The sequence below is a fragment of the Leptidea sinapis genome, chromosome 43 (assembly GCF_905404315.1).
Source record: "Leptidea sinapis chromosome 43, ilLepSina1.1, whole genome shotgun sequence".
Taxonomy (NCBI): domain Eukaryota; kingdom Metazoa; phylum Arthropoda; class Insecta; order Lepidoptera; family Pieridae; genus Leptidea; species Leptidea sinapis.
Genome location: NC_066307.1, coordinates 4102095 through 4121942, shown reverse-complemented (window position 1 = coordinate 4121942; position 19848 = coordinate 4102095). Strand labels below are relative to the sequence as shown.

Below are 19848 nucleotides of genomic sequence, written 5' to 3'. Positions count from 1 at the left end.
CGCATTGACCAAAGCCTGATAGCACTCCTGCTTTCAGCGAGAGGCCGTATTGCAGGAGCGGTCAAACCATGGTTGTAACCTCCCACCGATAGGCACCAAGGAGGATGAAATGAAGAGTTCCATACCTCGAACACATTTAAGTGTAGCATGCTATCGGCGTAAACTAAATCACTTGCGAGTTATTTATTAGGAGACTTATAATAATGTGCCACTAAGGTAACGGCGTAAATGCTAGAAGTGACATCGTCAAATTAATCCCATTTAATAATATATTTTTGAATGGCAGTATAGAGAATTCTAAAGAATGTTTTCTTTAATCGAATGAAGATGCCACTAGAATAATGTCGAAAAATGTTAAACGAGTAATTATTAATACAGCGCAAATTAGGCATATAATAATATATTGTACGTATGAAAGAGGACAAATAGTAGTAAATATTAAAATTCTGATCACTGTATGTACCTAATGTATGATATTCGTATTGATCTAGTGCTGTACTATTTCCGATAATTCACGGATAGGTACATACTCTACCTATTGGGCGAAGAGTTTCGCAGAAAAAATTTAGATGGGCTCTTAGTTTATAATATAGCTACGTACCTAGATCTATAAAGCAATTGTTGTAATCAAGAACAATAATCTAACAGGTAGGTAATGATATAGTGAGTTTACTAAAGATTCAGTCGTGCAGATAAAATGATCAGTCTCAATAAGTTTTGTGTTGTCTACAATTACGGTTTGCTTTTGTAATGTGACACTATGAATAGATTTTGTAATTGATCTGCTTCACGTCGATTTTTCGATTCGCGTTTCTTGGAACGTTTACATTAAGACGAATATGTACCTTAAAGTGATGATGAAATAATCTCATTCTTAGAAACACCTATTACTTTTCTCAAACATATTTTTAATTTATCTATATTGGGTTGGGGATAAAGTTTCTTTGCATGCTATATGAAAAGTCAAGACATTTTTTAGAGTAGATATTATATTCAATTTCTTACATTCAATTACAGCATCTATACCTATATAATAGAATATGATGTACAAATAAAATTTGAAAAACAACAAAATTTTATGAACGATGCGGGACTCGAACCCACGAACTCCGGCGTTCCGTGCCGGTGCTCTAACAGAGTTAACCGTTCGAGTGTCGTATCGTTATAAAATCTTGTATGCTTTGTTCAACTCTCAGGTTGTGGCTTCATCTATGGGATTTTTTTTGTGTATTAATCCTAGAAGTGAGGGTTATCACTTTAAAAAAACATTACAAACTGTTTAGAATATGATGTGCCAATTATATGACTTTTTGCGATCTTATAGGTAGTGTTATGTACCGTCGCTGTAGAACAATTGGGATCTAAATCTAAAACATCTTAATTTTAAAGCCCTGCCTAAATAATTTTGAAGAGACGGACAGGTGAAAATCATAAGGAGCAAGGTCAGAGCAATAATATACCGGATGCATTAACACATCTCAACCACACTCTTATCTATCTTCTATCTATATATATATATAAATGAATTGCTGTTCGTTAGTCTTGCTAAAACTCGAGAACGGCTGGACCGATTTGGCTAATTTCGATCTTGAATTATTTGTGGAAGTCCAGAGAAGGTTTAAAAGGTGAATAAATAGGAAAATGCTGCTAAATTAAATAAAAACAACAAATTTGTTTTTCCTTTGATGTGTCCATACATAATTTCTATGACGCACGGTTTGACAGTTCTGCTGTGAAACAATTTCATTACGACAGCAGGGTGCATATTTTACGAAGTAATTTTTGATGTTATGATATATTATTGACAAATTCAAATAAAAACATTATTTTATTTATTATATATACAGAACAATGTCTGTCGGGTCAGCTAGTTATCTTATAAATTATCAATTTTAACTCATTTTCATTTATTACACACATTATCAAATCAAAATCAGTTTATTCAAGTAGGTCACGAAAATGACACTTATGAATGTCAAAAGAAAAATAAAATATTTTTCTTATTGAATCTACCGCTACTTCGTAAAGGGTTGAGCTAATGAGAAGAAGTAGCAAGAAACTCATTGCCACTCTTTTATATCAAGATTTACAGATCATTTCAATTACAATATAATATGTAAAATGTAAAATGATGCAACAAACACACTCAAACGTCAAATAGTCAATGTCTTACACGAGTAAGTCAAAAAAAATAAATGTAAATTAATACAAAAGTTATTGAGTACAGTAGCTGCATCATCCACATACACCATAAATCAATAAAGGTATTCTGTGAGCATTTTATAAGCGATTATAAATAAATAAACATGTATATATCGATACACAATAACTTTTAAGAATCTGAAACCGAGTCTCCGGCAACAGGATCATCCTGCCACCACAAGCAGCGCCCGTTCACGAGCATGACGCATGAGCCAGCCATCGCCTCCCTCAACTATATTTTAGGGAAGAGGACGACCCGTACCATGTCGCCGCCACAAGCAGTGACATTTAAGCGAGCATGATGAAAACTGTCACAGGAACTATTATTATTATTACTCAGCAATTATTACTCAGCTTTATTGTGATGTAGCTTTCTCTCTACTGCTTGCTTAAAGATCGTCAGGTGTTGGCAGTAGATATCCGAATCAATGGTCCTGCCCGGAGCGGCGGTAAAAGATCACAATGAAGTTGTCCTACCATTACCAAACACACGTCATCACCTTATTTATAGTTTGCCCGGGTTTTAGCACAATCTGTGAACCCTGACCGACCTTTGACCTCGACCTTTTTCGGACGGTCGTGTAGTATTTGAGCCACATTTCGTCACCAGTTATCAATGTCTTCTAACACAAAACGGTTAAGTTTCATAACGTCTCAATAAATAATTGCAAATGAACCTTGTACTCAACAAGGTTCATTTGCTTTCTTTCAGTGAGCTCGTTTCAGTGAACCCAAATATCGAGTTATTTTTGTGTATTTTTTAATTGAGTCAACGTTTTGTGGCTAATTTCGAAATCGCGGAATGATATTGCCCCATTTCTTCAAATATCCGTATCAAGGCGACCAGACCGAGGTGCATCTTTGACATCAAAATACCCGGATTGAAAACGCTAAAACGCGGTTTCCGTTTAAATCTTTTAATTTTTTTACAAAACGAAAAGCAAATGAAAAATAGATGGAAATAACAATCTGTTTGAAATACAAAGTTTTGAATGTTAAAACCAGCAAGAATATATTACAAGTTAATAGAAATAGAAATATAGTTATTTGCCACAGAGAGTTTCATTTATACTTAAAATCCAGGGGGTATCACCGCATGAGTACCGAAAACTATTCCACCTTATTTTTTTATGCGATGCTCTTTAAATTGCCCTACTGATATAAATGCCTTTGTTTGTGCCTTTGCTAGTAGCTTTGTCAGTCAGTCAGTTCGTTCAGTTTTCAACGTTTTCGGGGTCTTGTGGGATTGTTTGTTTTCATCTTCAATAATGCAGTCCCTAGAGTACGCCTTCATTTTTCGTTTACCGTCGTCGTCCGGGGGTCTTGCTTGTAGTGGGGCAGGTGTTGTTGTGTGGAACTGCTCGCCAGAACATATTGTGGTTATTATTCTTATGAATGCGTCTATGTTTTCATGTTTAAGGTCTTTAGAGATGGCGTTCCTAACATATCGAGGTGCCCCCACTCTGGCACGCAATGCTAGGCTCTCTCTCTATTCTCTTGCCCTTGCAGGCGATCCCAGTCTGTCGAGGCAAGAAACGGGTGCCAAACTGTTGTGCTGTTATGCCCAGTTTGAGCGTTCCAGGTAGAAGTAATATGAATGACGCAGCATTATTCTCAACAAGGTTGTTGCGACGTTTCCACAGCATGATAAACAAACCGTTCAACAATAGTAGTGCAATGCCAACTCAAATAAATCTGATTAATTTGCGTCGGGTCGAACTAAATCCCTGTTCAATAACTTAAATTGTCAGTAAGGATAAGTTATAAGTTCAAAGCGATTAAAGTTTCATTCCACCGGCTTAACTTAAAATAATAAATTAACTTGTAATTATGTTCATCAGTAGATCAGTGCATTAGAGTATCAACATGTAAGTAAACCTACACACAAGCTAAGTGACCATAATTATTATGTTGCACAATTACTATCTTATTAATAATCGCAATGTTAAGTTACTCCAAGTTTATAATAACTTCTCCCTGTCATGTAAGTCTGTAGTATCTTGTTTTATTCTCAGGTATTACTTTATACCAAATTTATTTGTAAGGCCATAAGAATTTAGGGAGTCAGCCTTACTCAGTAGCAGAATATTTTTTCGGCAAATCAGCCACACATGGAATATTTAGCGTCTCATTATTAAATGAGTTAGAGATATTCAGCGTAACAGCGATGATCTCATGCTTTGGAGTAGAGCGCGACCGACACTGCAGCGCCGGACGAAGGCCAATGAGTCATCACCATTAATAATCGATGCACGAGCGACAACCAATCAATTTTCAGTATTTTAATATCGCCACCTGCCGGTTCGAAACATTTTTCACCTATTGCAATTCAATTTTCGATTTTTACTTTGATTAATTCAGGCTTTGCTCGTTTCCAGTGAAATATTCGAATAATCTGTTCGTTTTGTGAAATCATGTAAAACGTTTTCTCTATTCTGCTGCTCGTGGATTCTGAATGAATGTCTTAATCTTTAGCACAACTATTCTTATGTTTTTTGCACTAGAAATGCTGAACACCTTATTTAGTATGTATTTAATTCCTACATAAGATACAGGTGTCAAATACGAAGAATTTAAACACCGAGTCATCTTTTAAAATATATTTTTCGATTGTTAAACATGGCGTACTTTCAGAGGCGATCACTATGATTCGAAAATTAAATTTTTCTCACAGACATCTTTCTTTTACAAGGTCGTGACTTTCTATTAGGAGCTCGATCACTAGTTTTGCAGTTTAGTTTTAAACTTATAAGTAAAAAAAAGTTTTGTAGCAAGGAGATTTTAAACATAAAATACAATTGGATAGATTTTGAAAGAACGATAATGAATTAGTCCGCCTTAGCATACTAGTAGTAATTTAATATACGTTCACAAAAATCGTCACCTTTTTGCTCTTAATAGTGATTTTCATTATTATAACACTAGAAATAAGGGATTGCTTGTAACTACACTGGCCTGCAAAAGTAAGTATCACACTTTTCAAATTAATTTTTTTTCTCAACTATAGAAGGTAGAGATTTAAGATTAAAAACGTTTTGTTGCAAATTTTATAGGCTTTAATTCTTAGAAACTAAAATTATACATTAGGAACATTTTTAACTTAATAAAGATAAAACAATGAAAATAGACACTTTTAGTTTAGTGTAAAAAAAATCAACTAAAATGTATTACATGTTATTTAATTTTTAATAAATGGTATTGCCTCCTCGAGCTCTGATTACAGATTCGAGCCGGTTTGGCATACTGAACACTAGGTTTCGGAGCCGATTTTAGGGAATATTCTCCCATTCTTCTACCAGGGCCTGCTTTAGTGCCCTGAGGGTAGTAGGTGGTGGTCTGCGATTTCTGACTAACCTCCCAAGCTCATCCCAGGCGTGTTCAATCGGGTTGAGAGCAGGACTTCTTGATGGCCAAGCCATCACGCTGATACCGACCTCCTGAATATACTCTTGTACGATATGAGCCGTGTGTGGCCGGGCATTATCATGCATCAACATCGATCCATCACCCATATTTGCTAAATACGGCCCTGCATACTCATTGAGAATCTCTTGAGCATATCTTTGCCCAGTGAGGGTGCCATTTTCTATGGCTAATAGCTCTATGCGACCTTCTGAAGATATGCCAGCCCATGCATGTACACTGCCTCCACCGTATTGGACTCTTTCTGAGATGCAGGCTTGAAGGTATCGCTCACCAGGTCGCCTGTAAACACTTCGCCTTCCATCAGAAGTGTAAAGGGAGAATCGAGACTCATCTGCAAACAAAATTCTTGACCATTCTTCTTCATCCCACTGCATGTGTTCAGGGGCGTATCGCAGTCTCGCTACTCGATGCAGTCTCGCTACTCGATGCTGTCTCTCGAGTTTTGGGCCACTCGCTGGTCTTCGGGGTTTCAAATTTGCTTCAGCAAGTCTTGTTCTCACTGTACTGTCACTAATGTAGTCCCTCCGGGTCTGAAGTAGCTGTTGCTGGACTTCAACTGCATTTTGGTGGCGATTTCTTAACACATTGGCACTGGTACACCTGGGTCTGCCATTACAAGGTCTCCTCAGATGGTGTCCAGTCTCTTCGTACCTTCGCTTTACCTTTTGGACCGTTCGTACCGTCACACCCACCATTCTTGCAGTGCGATGCATACTGATGCCTAGTTCCAGAAAAGCTATGATCCTAGCACATTCTTAACTGAAAGAGGCATGATAAATAAATGTTATGTGCTTTTTAGCATAAATCTTTAAAACAAGACCCATCGATCTTGAAAAAAATTTAAAACAGAAAGAAAAAAGTGAATGGTAAAATTGTAATTCGGAACGTCCACTTTGAAAAAGGAATGGTTTTGTTTTTGAAGTTTTTTTTCAGCCAATTCTTAAAAGAAGGTTACCGACTATAAAGTTTTTATGTACAAAATTAAATTCTCTTTGGAGTCCTTTTTATTTCGAAAGTATATCTTGTGAACTTAAAACGTTATCCCAATTTTTAAAGTGTGATACTTACTTTTGAAGGCCAGTGTAATTCTTGTAGGCTTCATAAGATACGTGAAGAAAAAAAAATGGCTCTGTCGTAAATCCTATTACTCCACTGCTGAATATCTAAATGATCGGACAGCCTGGGACTAGATTGTGATTATTATATAGCGATAGAAATGACTGTACAATATTGTATATTTTTATTGAAAAGAGCGCAAAAAAATAATGCTGGAAGAGTTTCTTGCGCCGCTTCTTCTCTCTCAGAGCGCCATTTGTTTCCGAAGCGGTAGTAGTATCTAGTAGTTATTAGAAATGACATCAAAAAGAATTCAAAGGAATCAATTTTGAGAAAATAAATGCCTTTTATGCCTTTTAGCATTGAATTCTCAAAATGTGTCAGAATGTGTTCTTTAAAATGGTTGTTTATTGACGTTAAACTTCCTAAAACACGCTTGAGTATTGAGAGTTTTGGTATTAAACTGTGGAATGCGTGACGCGAGCGTTACGAACGCACGCCACCGTTACGCGAACGGTAATTTCTTGATTACACCGTAATTTCTTTTTGTTCTTGAACAATTTTATACAAATTTAATAGACATAATATACATGCAGTTCCGTTGCCTAGTTTAGGTGTAAAACATCCCAGTTGCACAAATGCGACATATGCTGAAAGTATGTTGAAAAAACATATTTAATTCTTTGATTTGTTTTTAACTATTAATCACAACTGTACTGAATAACGTTGTGTGATACACGTGTGTGTAGGTTTTTGCAAACGCAATCTCATTGAGAAGCCTAAACTGAATACATATAACATTGGTTCCGTTGGACACTTGCTGTATGATTTATTCGTCATTCATCTGTAATTTTAGAAGTGAGTTTGATTCCTTTCCATTGATAGACTGTCACTAATACTCTATTATTTCGCCTTTCATATGTAAATTTAAAAGTGAGTTTGATTCCTTTCCATTGATAGAATGTCACTAATAATCTATTGTTTCGCCTTTCATATGTAATTTTAAAAGTGAGTTTGATTCCTTTCCATTGATAGAATGTCACTAATGTTCTATTATTTAGTCAATCATCTGTGTTTTTGATTTGTGTATGTGTAATATTTCTCTTAAGTACATTAAAACGCAACTCTTTGAAACAGGAAAAATGTTGGATATTTTGAAATGAGAGCATTTGTTATTTGTTTTTTTCTGAAGCGTCATTAACGTCCCACGTCGCCGCTGTTACTTGTGTGAGGTGTGCAAGTGAGCTATTTGTGTGTGCCATAGACTTAAATGATATAGACGGATTAGTGATGAAAATCGTGAACATACAATACTATCCAATTGCTAGATAATCTTTTTTAAATGTATTCAAATAAGCCTTTTATGGAATTACTTCTATTTAGATAGTCAAGAACTTGTAGACTTCTTGGGAGCTCTTGAATAGTTACATTTTATTTCTGGTACGGACAACCACGTTATGTCTCTTAGTGTGCGTTTTTGTTAATGATTATATCTAAATATATTTAATAATTATTACTAACGAAGTAACGAAATATATTTGCCGAAGAATATTATTTATAAAAGTTTCAAGAAACTTTTGTGAAATTAGGAAACTGTATGTATTTAATATACATATTTATACATATTTATAATGACTTAGATAATATAGTTTTGTATAACAGAGTTAGAACTCACGTTATGGTGAACGGCCGGTGATGATCTTGTAATATCTCTGGTGTCTAGCAAGAGAGGACGAGTTGTGGTGAATACGTATCATCTCGAGACCAACGCCTTTAATAATAATAATATATTTATTTGCAAAAAATATAGTATACAATGGTGTTAAAATAGTATAATAATGAATATTTTGCTAGCACTATTCCTAGCATGCAAATATTTAACTACAATAAATATCAGAATTTCGTTTCTATAAATTCCTTAACACTATAAAAATTATAAGCATTTTCCCAAATGTACCTTATTCTTAAATAATCTATAATTTAAATTTTTAATGCTAGTGCGGTAACTTATTATAAACACGAACACAATAAACTTAAAAAAACGAAATTGTTTTCCCGAACGGAAGGGCCTATTTGCAATTGACTATGTGAAATTCCAATGGCCACAAAAAACTCTCATGGTGCAACATGACGATTGAAACAAAGGCAAAAATCTAGATAGAAAATAGCGGCACAAGAATCCGATTAAAGTGAGAAAGGTCGTGGCCGTGGTGTCAAAGCGTGAGGAATCGTTGATTGCGGGCGGCAGCTTGTGCAACGTTCACGGCTGGCGGGTCCCGCGCGACCCGGCCACAGACGTCGACCGCTCCGTCTAAGAGATGTACTGGATATTCCTCGTCGCCTGCCTCGTCACCTCTGTGGGTAAGTACACATACATCTACTATTGCTGGACTTACTGCTACTTACATTTTGAATTGATCAAACGTTTTTGTACACTGTTTCGAAAATGAAATGAAAGTTTTGTTGAAAGTGTTCTAAATTTAAATTGAAAAAAAAAAAGATATGTCTCCCAGTCATAAAAGTTTGCCAGCTAGGTAAACCATAATTGTCATCCATGTTTATGATATATCGTATTATTTCCGAAAGTATAAGTCCTGTGGGATAACGAGCCCTTCTCTGCGTCACCACATTTTGATTCGTTATACTTATTTGTCTTATTAATTTCGGCTTTAGTTTGTGATATTTCTCAATGCTTCTAGCATTTGGTTTGTCAAACAAGAAAATCCGCCTCCGTGGTTTAGGAACAATCTAGCTGTTAAAAATAAACCCAAAGAAGCTTAAGTTTTCTAATTATATATTGAAGGTCAGTCGCTTTATACAAAGTCCGAAATCAGTTGAAATTACATTATCGATAAATGTATTAAGCACTTAATTCGTATTTTAAATTATATTTTATACAAGCTGAGCCGAAAGAGGTTGTTCTGTACATAATAAATAGAATACTATTTTTTATGAATTTGTCAATAATATTTCATAACATCTACAATTTTTTCGTAAAATATGGTCCCTCTTGTTATAATGAAATTGTTTTTCCCAGCAGAACTGTCAAACTGTGCCGCAATAAATTCTCTGTTATAGAATATGTCCATACAAAACAAATATTGGAAATAAAAATAATAATAATCTTATCATTCAGGTTGGACTAAACTGCATTCCATGAAGTTATCCCCATTAAAATCCATTCATTAGTTTAGGAGCCCATCGCAGACAAACAACGTGACACGTAATTTATGTATAGTAAGATATAATATTAAATTTTGAACAATCCAATCAATTTGAAACCAACTCGTAAATCTCTTTAGAATAATTTAAATTAAAGCGTTTAAAAGTATTACATTTGGTTTGAAGGCACATTCTGACATGTTTCTTGAATAAAATTTACAAGTCCCATCTCACTCACTCCATAATTCTGTATGTAAAGGCTATCGACTGGGTTTCATATCTAGTGTTAGTATAAATAAACTATCTTTTATCACCACTGCAATTGTACATCATACTCTAGATTCTCTCGCAACTAAATAAACTAACGAACTATATATATCATATTCTAGTAAGTTTCACAAACTGAAGCTAAAATATAACACAGGTTCTAACAAAAGTAAATTATTAGTAGCCGAAAATGATCTGAAACTGATCATAAATGCCGAATTGTTGTCACATATAATCGATACGATATTCTCATAGCAATCACTAATAGTATATCAGAAAATATGTATGTAGTTAGACTCATCAAGCAATCTGTACGCATCGCTAAAATGTGTGTTTTACGTTTTTGTTTCCCTTGTTATTATCTGCAAACTTGTTGCAGACTTACAAGAGGCCACAGATGGTGACTGCGATGACAATCTTGAGGAGCAAGCGCCAGAGATTGATGTGCAGAACTTATTGGAGCTGGAGGAAGTGTGTCCCGAGCTGAGCGGCCAGATCATTGGCGGCAGACCCAGCTCTGTTGCTAGACATCCATATCAGGTATTCTGATTACCTTCTAACAAAATTGAATAATTCAACAACATATTGTCATGTCATGCTTAAAATGCAGCATAAAATATTTTTTATTTTTACTGCTATTAAGATCTAATCAAGTAAAGCAGTTTTATATACTTAATAAGTGTTTATAATTTACTCGCTCGTGCTAAAAATGGATATCATAATATACATTGAGACCAAAAGTATCTGCAAACAATTTCACAGAAAAACTTGCAAAGAACAATGGCGAACGAATAACATTGATATATTTTTCTTTATCGTCTGTTAGCTTTTTCACTATTATAAGTTAAATGTGAAAACGTTCTCCTCAATTGTTTTAAAACTACTACATGATATTCAAATTCAAATATGTAGTTTCATTCAAAATAGGATACAAAATCACTTCAATATAACTATCACACAAAAACTATCACCCTCTCGAAACATATGTCTCAGACCTGAGAGATAATAACTCCCAATTTTGTTGTACATGTTCTGAAATTTCAAAATTCATGCTGTGAAAGCATGTTATATATCGCCCCAAAATAGTCTTACCAACAATCTCAATTCCATTTCCCATTATTATATTTTATTCGCAGTCTTCAAAATATTTCTGTATATCACTAATACTACTAAGTAAAATTAAAAATATTATATCCGACATAAAATCTGTTGACCTTGATCTTGGCTGATATTTTCTCTTAGGCGAGTGTTATTTAAGTAATCTATTTTGGCAGGTGTCTATGGTCCTCAATGGAAATTCATTCTGCGGCGGATTTATCATTAGCCCTGACTACGTGTTGACAGCTGCCCACTGCGTCAGAAAGTAAGTTGACATGGCTTATGAGGCGTTCTTATTTATTGATACTAACGCTAGTGCGGCTACCTTCCTACGAAGTCGTTAGTTTGATTGTCAGCTTGATTATTAACTGGCGGAGGACCAGGTGAGGTTTGCTTATTTGTTTATTTTGACGACAAGTGTATTTTATTGATTGTGACGTGACTAGCTAGTCGTTCATCAGGTGGTGAGTGATACGATCCAGTCTCCACCATCACACAGCAGGGCTGAATCTGGTCTATGGCCGCTCAAATAAAATAATAAATAAATGTCAATAGCTACTCTACGACTGCTAATCGCATATTCAATTACTGAAAAATCACAAGAAGTCGAAATCCGATCGCAAATATGCTTTTTGTTCGAATGCTAGTATAGTCTAGCAGATACAGAATAAGCAAAATATTCAATGCAAAAGGACTGTGTACATTATATGAACTATGATTATTAAATTAAATATGAACGAAGCTTAATAGAACTCTAGACGATGTAAGTATTAAAACAAACTAGCCTGTTGTTAAACATAATAAACAGAATGTGTCCGTAAGTAATGATGTTGTTTATGAGTGTCAGTTGGCAAGCGCGCAACATTTCGCTAACGCGGGGGTTAATTTAAACTGCAGTTATTTTTAACGTGTATTCTGATGACTTTTTAATGTTCCCACTGTTGTAGTATATATAGCTAACGAAAACATCGTCTCATATTACAATATTCGCATCTTGATGCGATGATTTTCTTTGATAATAACAATTTGCTAGTAGTCTATCTAATAGTTCTTAACCACGAGTTTTGGTCCGTATTTTATGAGGGAATTAGATCATATGAATTATTTATTTAATTTTATGGAAGAGGTGGATACACGAGCATGCTGGTCACCTAATGGTATGTGATTAACACAGCCCATGCTCCCTTGTATCACCAGAGGAATCACAAAAGCATAGCCGAACTAATAAGGCGTCAACTACGTGAACGAGGATCGAACTGGGGGCTTGGTGAGAGTCATAAATAAATCCATCTCGTAGATAGTACCTAAGGATTCACTTCCAAATTTAAGGTCTTTATTTCATAAGGCATGAAGTGTTTTAGTATCTTTCTGTTCAGATAAGAGTGATTGATAATGAATTATGTATTGAGGCTGTTTCTCGAGTACGTAGCATACTTTGACAAGAAAAACCAACAAGACAAGTAGCTCAAATATCTACCAAATGATATTATTATATATAATATTGACACGAGAGTGGATCAGGGATTGGATATAATAACTTCGCTTAAAGGAACGAGTATTTATTTGCATTCACTTTTAAAACTTGCACTTCGCCGGTCTGCCGCTGTTACTCTTGTCGATGGCGGTGCCTTCGGCAGATCACACCGCACCGAACACTAGTTCTCTTCTATATTCTTCGTCTTCTTTCTTCTTAATCACTTTCCACTTTTAACTACTTCTTCTTCTCTTTATTCATTTTCCTTTTCACTTTTCAGTCTGAACTAGAACTGCCGTAGACCACGAAACTCTCATTTCATCTTTAAATTTAAATTGTGCTAGAAATTACTTATCACCTTTTTTTGATAATATAATGACATTTGTATTATCTTATATATATAATCGTTTTTTAGAAACACACCTAGCCGCACTAGGTACTACAATTATGTATAGAAAAACATTTTGATCCTTACGTCTCTTTCACTCAGTAACTAGATAGACTATCTAGGCATATTATTCGATCATTATCAGTTCGTCTTGGTCTACGTATTTTAATCTTAATTAAATTATGAACTAATTATTACTCCGCTCCGCAAAATTTTGACTTTGATCTGTAATTGGACTGTCACAATTTTGTAACTTATTGTCGTTAGACATGAGCAATTAAATTCTTCAGAGGGTAAAATTAACACAAATAAATCAATTATTGAAAAGGATTTTAAAGTTACAAAAAAGGTTTGGCGAAGTTTCCAAATACATTTTTACTAGTGCATAAACAAAGGAGCAGCAAAATTTGCACCTTAACTTTCTCGATTGTAACTGTAAAAAATATTTAAAAATGTATTTATAAGATGTCGGGAGCGTCTTTGACACAATAACCCAGTTTGGAAACAAAAGGCGTTTAGCACTAACTTTTTAGCGAGTGCTAGAGGCTAGTAACTACAGTAACTGTGTTGCTTCGTTATTTTTTCATTTAAAACCTTTTCTTAAACATTTTCTTTGCGCTAATTAGGACCATATTTAAATTTGTGAGTAACTTGTAGAGAGAAGTCGAGGCAAACAAGTCTCTCTGTTGACCTGTGTAAATCTAATAATTAATTGCGGGTTCATTGAGACTCATTCGTATATTATTAGTGTTAAATACTTACTACAATGCTAATAAATTTAGTTATTTGTTTAATAAGAATCAATTTTTATAGCGTGCAACCTTCCGGCGTCCGCCTTAGGGTGGGTAGTACACGACGCGACTCGGGCGGTCGAATAGTGGCTGTCGCGAATGTCACCGTTCACCCACAGTACGGACAGCCACAGTTTGACAACGATATTGCAGCACTGCGATTGGCCCAGCCGCTGGTGTTCAGCGACGCCATACAACCGATTAGATTACCTACTCCTGGACAAGCCGTGCCGCTCGTTCGACTCACGGTTACTGGATGGGGCTTGACGGCTGTGAGTTAGTTAATATTTAAAAGAAAAAGTGATACTATTTTTTCACTGTAATAAATCTTCTCAAAAACTAGTTCAGTGCTGAGTGGATATATCATCTTGTCTACACTGAAAATATAATCTTATATGAACAAAACCAGAAAATATTTCCTCAAATCTATTTTATTCATACAAATCCTTTTAGATTTAATTGAAATACATTTTATCAGATTTCTGTCATTAAAATTATTTAAATAGTGACAGAAGCAAAGAATTGTTTATATTCAATTCTATTAATAACTGTTTTTATTTGTTTTGCTAGCCTCGAGGTCGGCGCATACCTCGCCTCATGATGGAGGCAAACGTGCCAGTAGTCCCTCACTGGCTGTGTAGACTTTCATATGGAGATGCGCTCACAACCCATATGTTTTGTGGAGGACACTTTCTCATTGGAGGTGTTTCCTCATGTCAGGTAAATCAATCTACCGTTATTTTATAATACCAAAACAGAACTGGCATATCAATTACCATTACTGAACACATTTTATTTGTCCGACGAAAAAGCAAATAATTGGCAAATTAAGTTTAATTCATAATTTTATTCATAAATCGTTAATCGCCCTAAGCTTTTCACATTTGTTTCTCTTTGAAAACTGGTGCTGTATATATATTATGTATATTATGATCTTATTTTACGTAATTTATAATAATTGTACTTTGTACTATGTTTACTATTTATTGGTTTTAGGGTGATTCTGGAGGCCCGGCTGTCTTTAGAGGAACAGCATTCGGAGTTGTATCTTTTGCAAGAGGATGTGCACTACCTCTGTCTCCAACCGTATTCACAAACATCGCAACACTTAGAGATTGGGTGACGCAAACCACAGGCGTTTAAATGAAAATGACACCTTTAAGAGTTTTTTCAGCATTGACCTGTGACATTGACTTGATAAATATAAGAGTTAAAACTATTAGGTTCCGCAACATAGTTATTTATTAAAATAAAATTATTGTTATGTTTTAATGTTTTTCTTTTATTAATTATCTTAAGCTTAGTCACGGACTAGTAAAAAAAGGACTCCGCGTAAGTGAAGCACCTTTATGCTAGTGTGTGTGCGGTTAGGGGTTATACCAGTTCCACAATTTTTTCTCCCTTAAATAATCATATATCCACAAATTCTTTTATGTTATTGTTTTTACACTTTTCCACAAGGCACGACGGCATTTTTAAAATATTTTATTGCGACGCAAACTGATCTGTCACAGACGATGGCAAATCTCATAATGGCGGCCCATCGGCTTGTAGTGTGTGTAAGCGTATGCGTGGGGTTATGTATTTACACTTTTACCGGCTTGTTTTGGTGCCTCATTGTTATGTAAGGTGTCACGGTGTCCTTATTTTTTTACTCGTCCGTGAGTTTAGTTAGCTGTTTTTCTATATATAATATAAAATATTATTCAGGTTACTTGTATTACAAGCAGTTATTTTAGATGTATCATTATAGTACGTGTGTTGTTTACAGGTGTATGAAATGTTCTTCGTCGGATATCAATTCAAAGTTCTGTCACCCGTATTCACAATTCACTGGGGCTTACAGTTGCGACGAAATAGTCCGCCGTGGCGCGAAAAACAAAAATTTAAAAACAATAAACGTTTTGAAACGTTTAGAAGAGAACTATTTGCTAGATACAGACGTGATCCATTTCAACTGTTAAAGAAAAATCTTGAAACAAAAAAGCTGTAGTCCTTGTTACCTAATACGTGACGAATATGATTATATCTTCACTTGAATTCTTTGATGTCCTGCTCTTGGGTAATTTTGGTGATAATATGGTGAGTGTACTAAATATACAATCTGTTAGTAACCAAGTTGTTCATAATTGTATCATTTACTAAAACTAATATATTTATCAAAATTACTAATTATAATATTATGTTTTCCCATACCTATGTACGCGGTCAAACTTTGTTGTTTACTGATTTCAGATATGATATTCCCAATAACTTACGTTTACAATGCCAAAATATTTTAATTGATAAAAAATTTAAAAATATTTTTCTTTCATTATATTTTGTATTATCATTTTTTTGGATTAGAAAAAGTTATTAACAATAATTATCATTAAATATGTTCAAAGGTTATATTACATCAAATTTGTGAATCTTAAAAATTACCCAATAATTTACGAATTACTTTCAAATCTGATTTAGTTAGGCAAATCTTAATCAGAGTTAATCAGAATCCTGAGATTATCAGGACTTACTAAGATCTATTAGAATTTGTCAACAAACCTAGATCCGTGACAAAAATCGGTGTTATTTTTTTTATTATAAGATGGTTTAGTTTTAGGGTGATTTTGAATAAAAAAATCAGCCAATTTTAGAGAAGAATCATTTGGAGTTGTTTCTTTGTTCTAGATTTTGTGCACTACATTGCAACACAGGACATTGACACGGAATCCACAGGCATAAATGAAAAGTATACCTATCTACTGCAGATGTTATATTTGAGCTCGGCTCTATCTGTGATACAAAGAGATGGTTGTGACAATCATGTTAACGCGACAGGGTGTTTTTTATTTTAAAAATAAAATTGTTATGTGTACATTGTGTTTTTATTGATTTTTTTGTTTGCGGATTTTTAAGTAATTGTCTTAATTTAATCACATTCATAATTATACTAGTGGTGGTCAGATTAGTAGAGAATAAAATAAGATATGAATAGATTTGCTAAAGTTCAGTTTTGAGTCATTCAATCATAAAACAGTCAAAATATTAGCGATCATTTTTGAACATTTGGTTTTAATTGGAACATCAAAATGTTGAGTATTGTTTTGATGATTCAATATTATCTTCTTTAAGTTGAAAACAAGACTGTGAAATGAATAAAATATAATATTATGATAGTTGGATGCAAGTACCAAATTAAAAATCATTTAACAATATTTTAAATAGCAATTACATTTTCTAACTGTTTATAGATTGAAGGTCAATCTGTTGAAATAGTATAAGCTACTTTAATATTTTGTTATACTTGGTTCATTGTGTATTTCTTACAGGTTTACGAAATGTTCCTCGTCGGCTATCAATTTCAAGTTCTATCACCGATCTTTACAATACACTGGGGCTTACAGTTGCGGCGAAATCGCCCGTTGTGGCGAGAGAAACAGAATGCTAAAAACAGGAAACACTTCGAAACATTTAAGAGAGAACTATTCGCTAGGTACAGACGTGACCCACTTCATCTGTTAAGAAAAAATGTGCAAGCAAAAAAGACGTAGGCCTCGTCGGGCCGGGCGTGTGCGGCCGGCCTAATATGGACTGTATTTATTTTGACACTTTGAAATGCTGCGTGAGATTTTGAGTGGTCAAGTGACAAGTGCTATATATTATATACAGATGGATGTTTTAAATTAAGAAGAATTTTCAAAACAATATTATCCACCATTTAGTTTATCTACCTATAATTTTAATATTATATTTTACTTAAATAATATGTGTAAGAACAATTTACGTTGAAAATATTTTATAATATAATCGTAGGTACACAATTGAAACGAACTTCAGACGCGTTTTTGTTCGCTCTAAAAGCTTGTAATATTTTAGAGTATTTTGGTTCCATTACTTTGCATTGTATTTTATAAGTACAACAATTGTACAAACAAGAGTTATCATAGGTCATACAGACGAATGGAAGCACGCGATAATAATCCACTACATTTATAAGCATTAAGATACAGAAGCAAAATCGTTCTTAAATGTCGCTCCTTATCAAATCTTCAGTGCACTAGATATGTCTCAGAATCACATTCTACTATACTACAAACCTACGATCTTCATATTGAATTATTGAATAAAGTTCATTTACCTCACAGAACCGTAATGAACAATGTATTTAATTTTATGTATTATTAATAAACGCGGAAGGAACCTGGAGAGGGCTTCCTTCTGAATGTAATTTGTCTAACAAGTGCCCAATAATTAATTAGGAATTTAATAATAATTTTATATTTAATTCAAATAACATGACGCAATTATTTTAGTACCCCAATGAGGCCATCTGTACAAGGTCTCTAACTCTCAAGGTGTCTAACTCTGTTAGTCAACTTAGTTATAAAGCAATTTCTCCTGCGGCCTAACTCTAGATAATACTTTATGCCAAATGCAAAGGAAAGTGTTATTTAACGGTATTTTCCACACATTTTTATACGTTTTCGTTAATCATTGTATTGTAGAAACTCTGCGTTCTGCTACCTTTGTGGTTACCGGATTTTACCACTCTCTGAAATAGCAGTAACTGTTATGTATTTGTTATTGTTTAAAGTTTAAGGTAACACTTTATTTTGTAGTGTATAACTGTTATTTTAACTAAGAGGCATAACTTTTTGTAGTTAAATAAAAGTCATAAGTCCTATAAACCTTGTTAATGTTTTTAGTTTAGTATATTATTATATTATATTGAAAGTAGATGATCAATGAATTTTGTGTATCGACAAATTATTATTTAATAATTAAATACATTTTAAATGGATTAAGACTCAAATTTGTACGACAATTTTTTCATCCCGATGATGGTGGTGAATGAACAGTAATGTGTGGTAGCACGTAAATCAAAATAGCTTAAATATACTTTCATGTTTTCTTAATGTACAGTAAAGATATATTAAGTTTTTGTATCAAGTTTATGTTGATCATAAGTATATTTATTGTTGAATATTAGGTAATATTTGATATCTGTGTGTGTTAGAAAGATTCTTCTCTTCATCTGCGTACCTGATGACAAGGGTTTAATCGAACAATCCTGACAATTCCCAGAAAACAATCAGAAGAAGAACCAACGCAGATTCCAGAACTTTTATAACAAATTAAATCTAGATAGATAGATAACTTTGATAATCTATTTGTAGTAAAAAAAACTTAAAAAACAATACGAAATGTAGTTGGTCGTAGAAAGCTGTCGCTGGCTGCCATTGTGTCACTTAAGGCGACACTAAATGCCAGCGACCTTGAGCGACATGAGTTCACGGCTGCCGGCCCGCCATTTATGTAACAAAGCCAATATTTTCAAAATTCTTGCGTGGAAAACAGTTTATTTGCTTACAATCCTCGTTATTCACAACTAATCTGAATAAATGAACCTACACAAAAAAGTACAAGCTATAAGAATAACTTTTCTGGGAGAAGTACCTAAAAAATGCGTCACGCCATGCCAAAAAACTTGTTTATTTTCAAAGAAATGTGGTAGTTCAAAAAGGCTCGGCAGTGTTAACTATAACCAACAGCAAGCATTAGCAACCTACAAATAAGACTTAAGGATATGTGTAACAGGATTAAGTAGTGTTCATAGCTTGAAATGCTATACTTTCACCACAAAACTTGTCTTAAAACACCATGTTTACGTATTTTCTGCTTACTCTTCGCCTTAACATTAACGTAACATTAGTAAGTTACGATCGCACAAAAATATACTACACCTAAGTGTTGAACAATAATAATTGTTGTCTTCCTTTTTATTTCTGTGAGTCTCTGGTTTTTTTATGAATCAAGTTTTCTTATATGCATTTATGTACCTTAATTTGTGTTAATTTGTAAACCATTAGATCATAATATTAAGAATTTATAGACATTTAATTTTAAGTATTCATAGCTAAATGATAATCAATTTGTTACCTTATTTTTATGTGCCACAATTTTTTAAGTTTTATTTGATGATTTAGTAGTAAATTCATATTTTT

General features: G+C 34.0%; 2 protein-coding genes across 4 annotated transcripts in view; both read left to right on the top strand.

The window, feature by feature from the left end:
* The window catches only part of LOC126977086 (beta-1,4-glucuronyltransferase 1), a 30168-nt gene extending 10396 nt beyond the window's left edge, over positions 1 to 19772 (top strand). For 2 of the 3 annotated variants that reach the window (XR_007732145.1, XR_007732144.1), the window contains exons 4-5: positions 15636 to 15946; positions 16532 to 16718. Coding sequence is in view for 1 of the 3 variants with exons in the window: in XM_050825779.1 (XP_050681736.1) it covers positions 17173 to 17394 (222 nt within the window). In the remaining 2 variants the exon portion in view is untranslated. Of the gene's footprint in view, positions 1 to 15635; positions 15947 to 16531; positions 16719 to 17172 lie in introns of those variants that run through there. The other variant, XM_050825779.1, reaches the window with a different exon arrangement.
* Positions 8759 to 15136, top strand: LOC126977096 (trypsin 3A1-like). Its single transcript, XM_050825790.1, has 6 exons — positions 8759 to 9045; positions 10493 to 10653; positions 11388 to 11476; positions 13887 to 14136; positions 14435 to 14584; positions 14861 to 15136. Exons 1-6 carry the CDS (start codon positions 9003 to 9005, stop codon positions 15005 to 15007), a joined length of 840 nt encoding a protein of 279 aa, XP_050681747.1. The 5' UTR covers positions 8759 to 9002; the 3' UTR covers positions 15008 to 15136.
* Positions 19773 to 19848: the final 76 nt, after the last annotated feature.

What these genes read in the sequence shown, in the direction of transcription:
- LOC126977096 (XM_050825790.1), top strand. Translation starts at nt 9,003, where the DNA reads ATGTACTGGATATTCCTCGTCGCCTGCCTCGTCACCTCTGTGG. An exon ending in CTGCCTCGTCACCTCTGTGG is followed by an intron (nt 9,046 to 10,492) that starts GTAAGTACACAT and finishes AACTTGTTGCAG; the next exon opens with ACTTACAAGAGGCCACAGAT. An exon ending in TTGCTAGACATCCATATCAG is followed by an intron (nt 10,654 to 11,387) that starts GTATTCTGATTA and finishes CTATTTTGGCAG; the next exon opens with GTGTCTATGGTCCTCAATGG.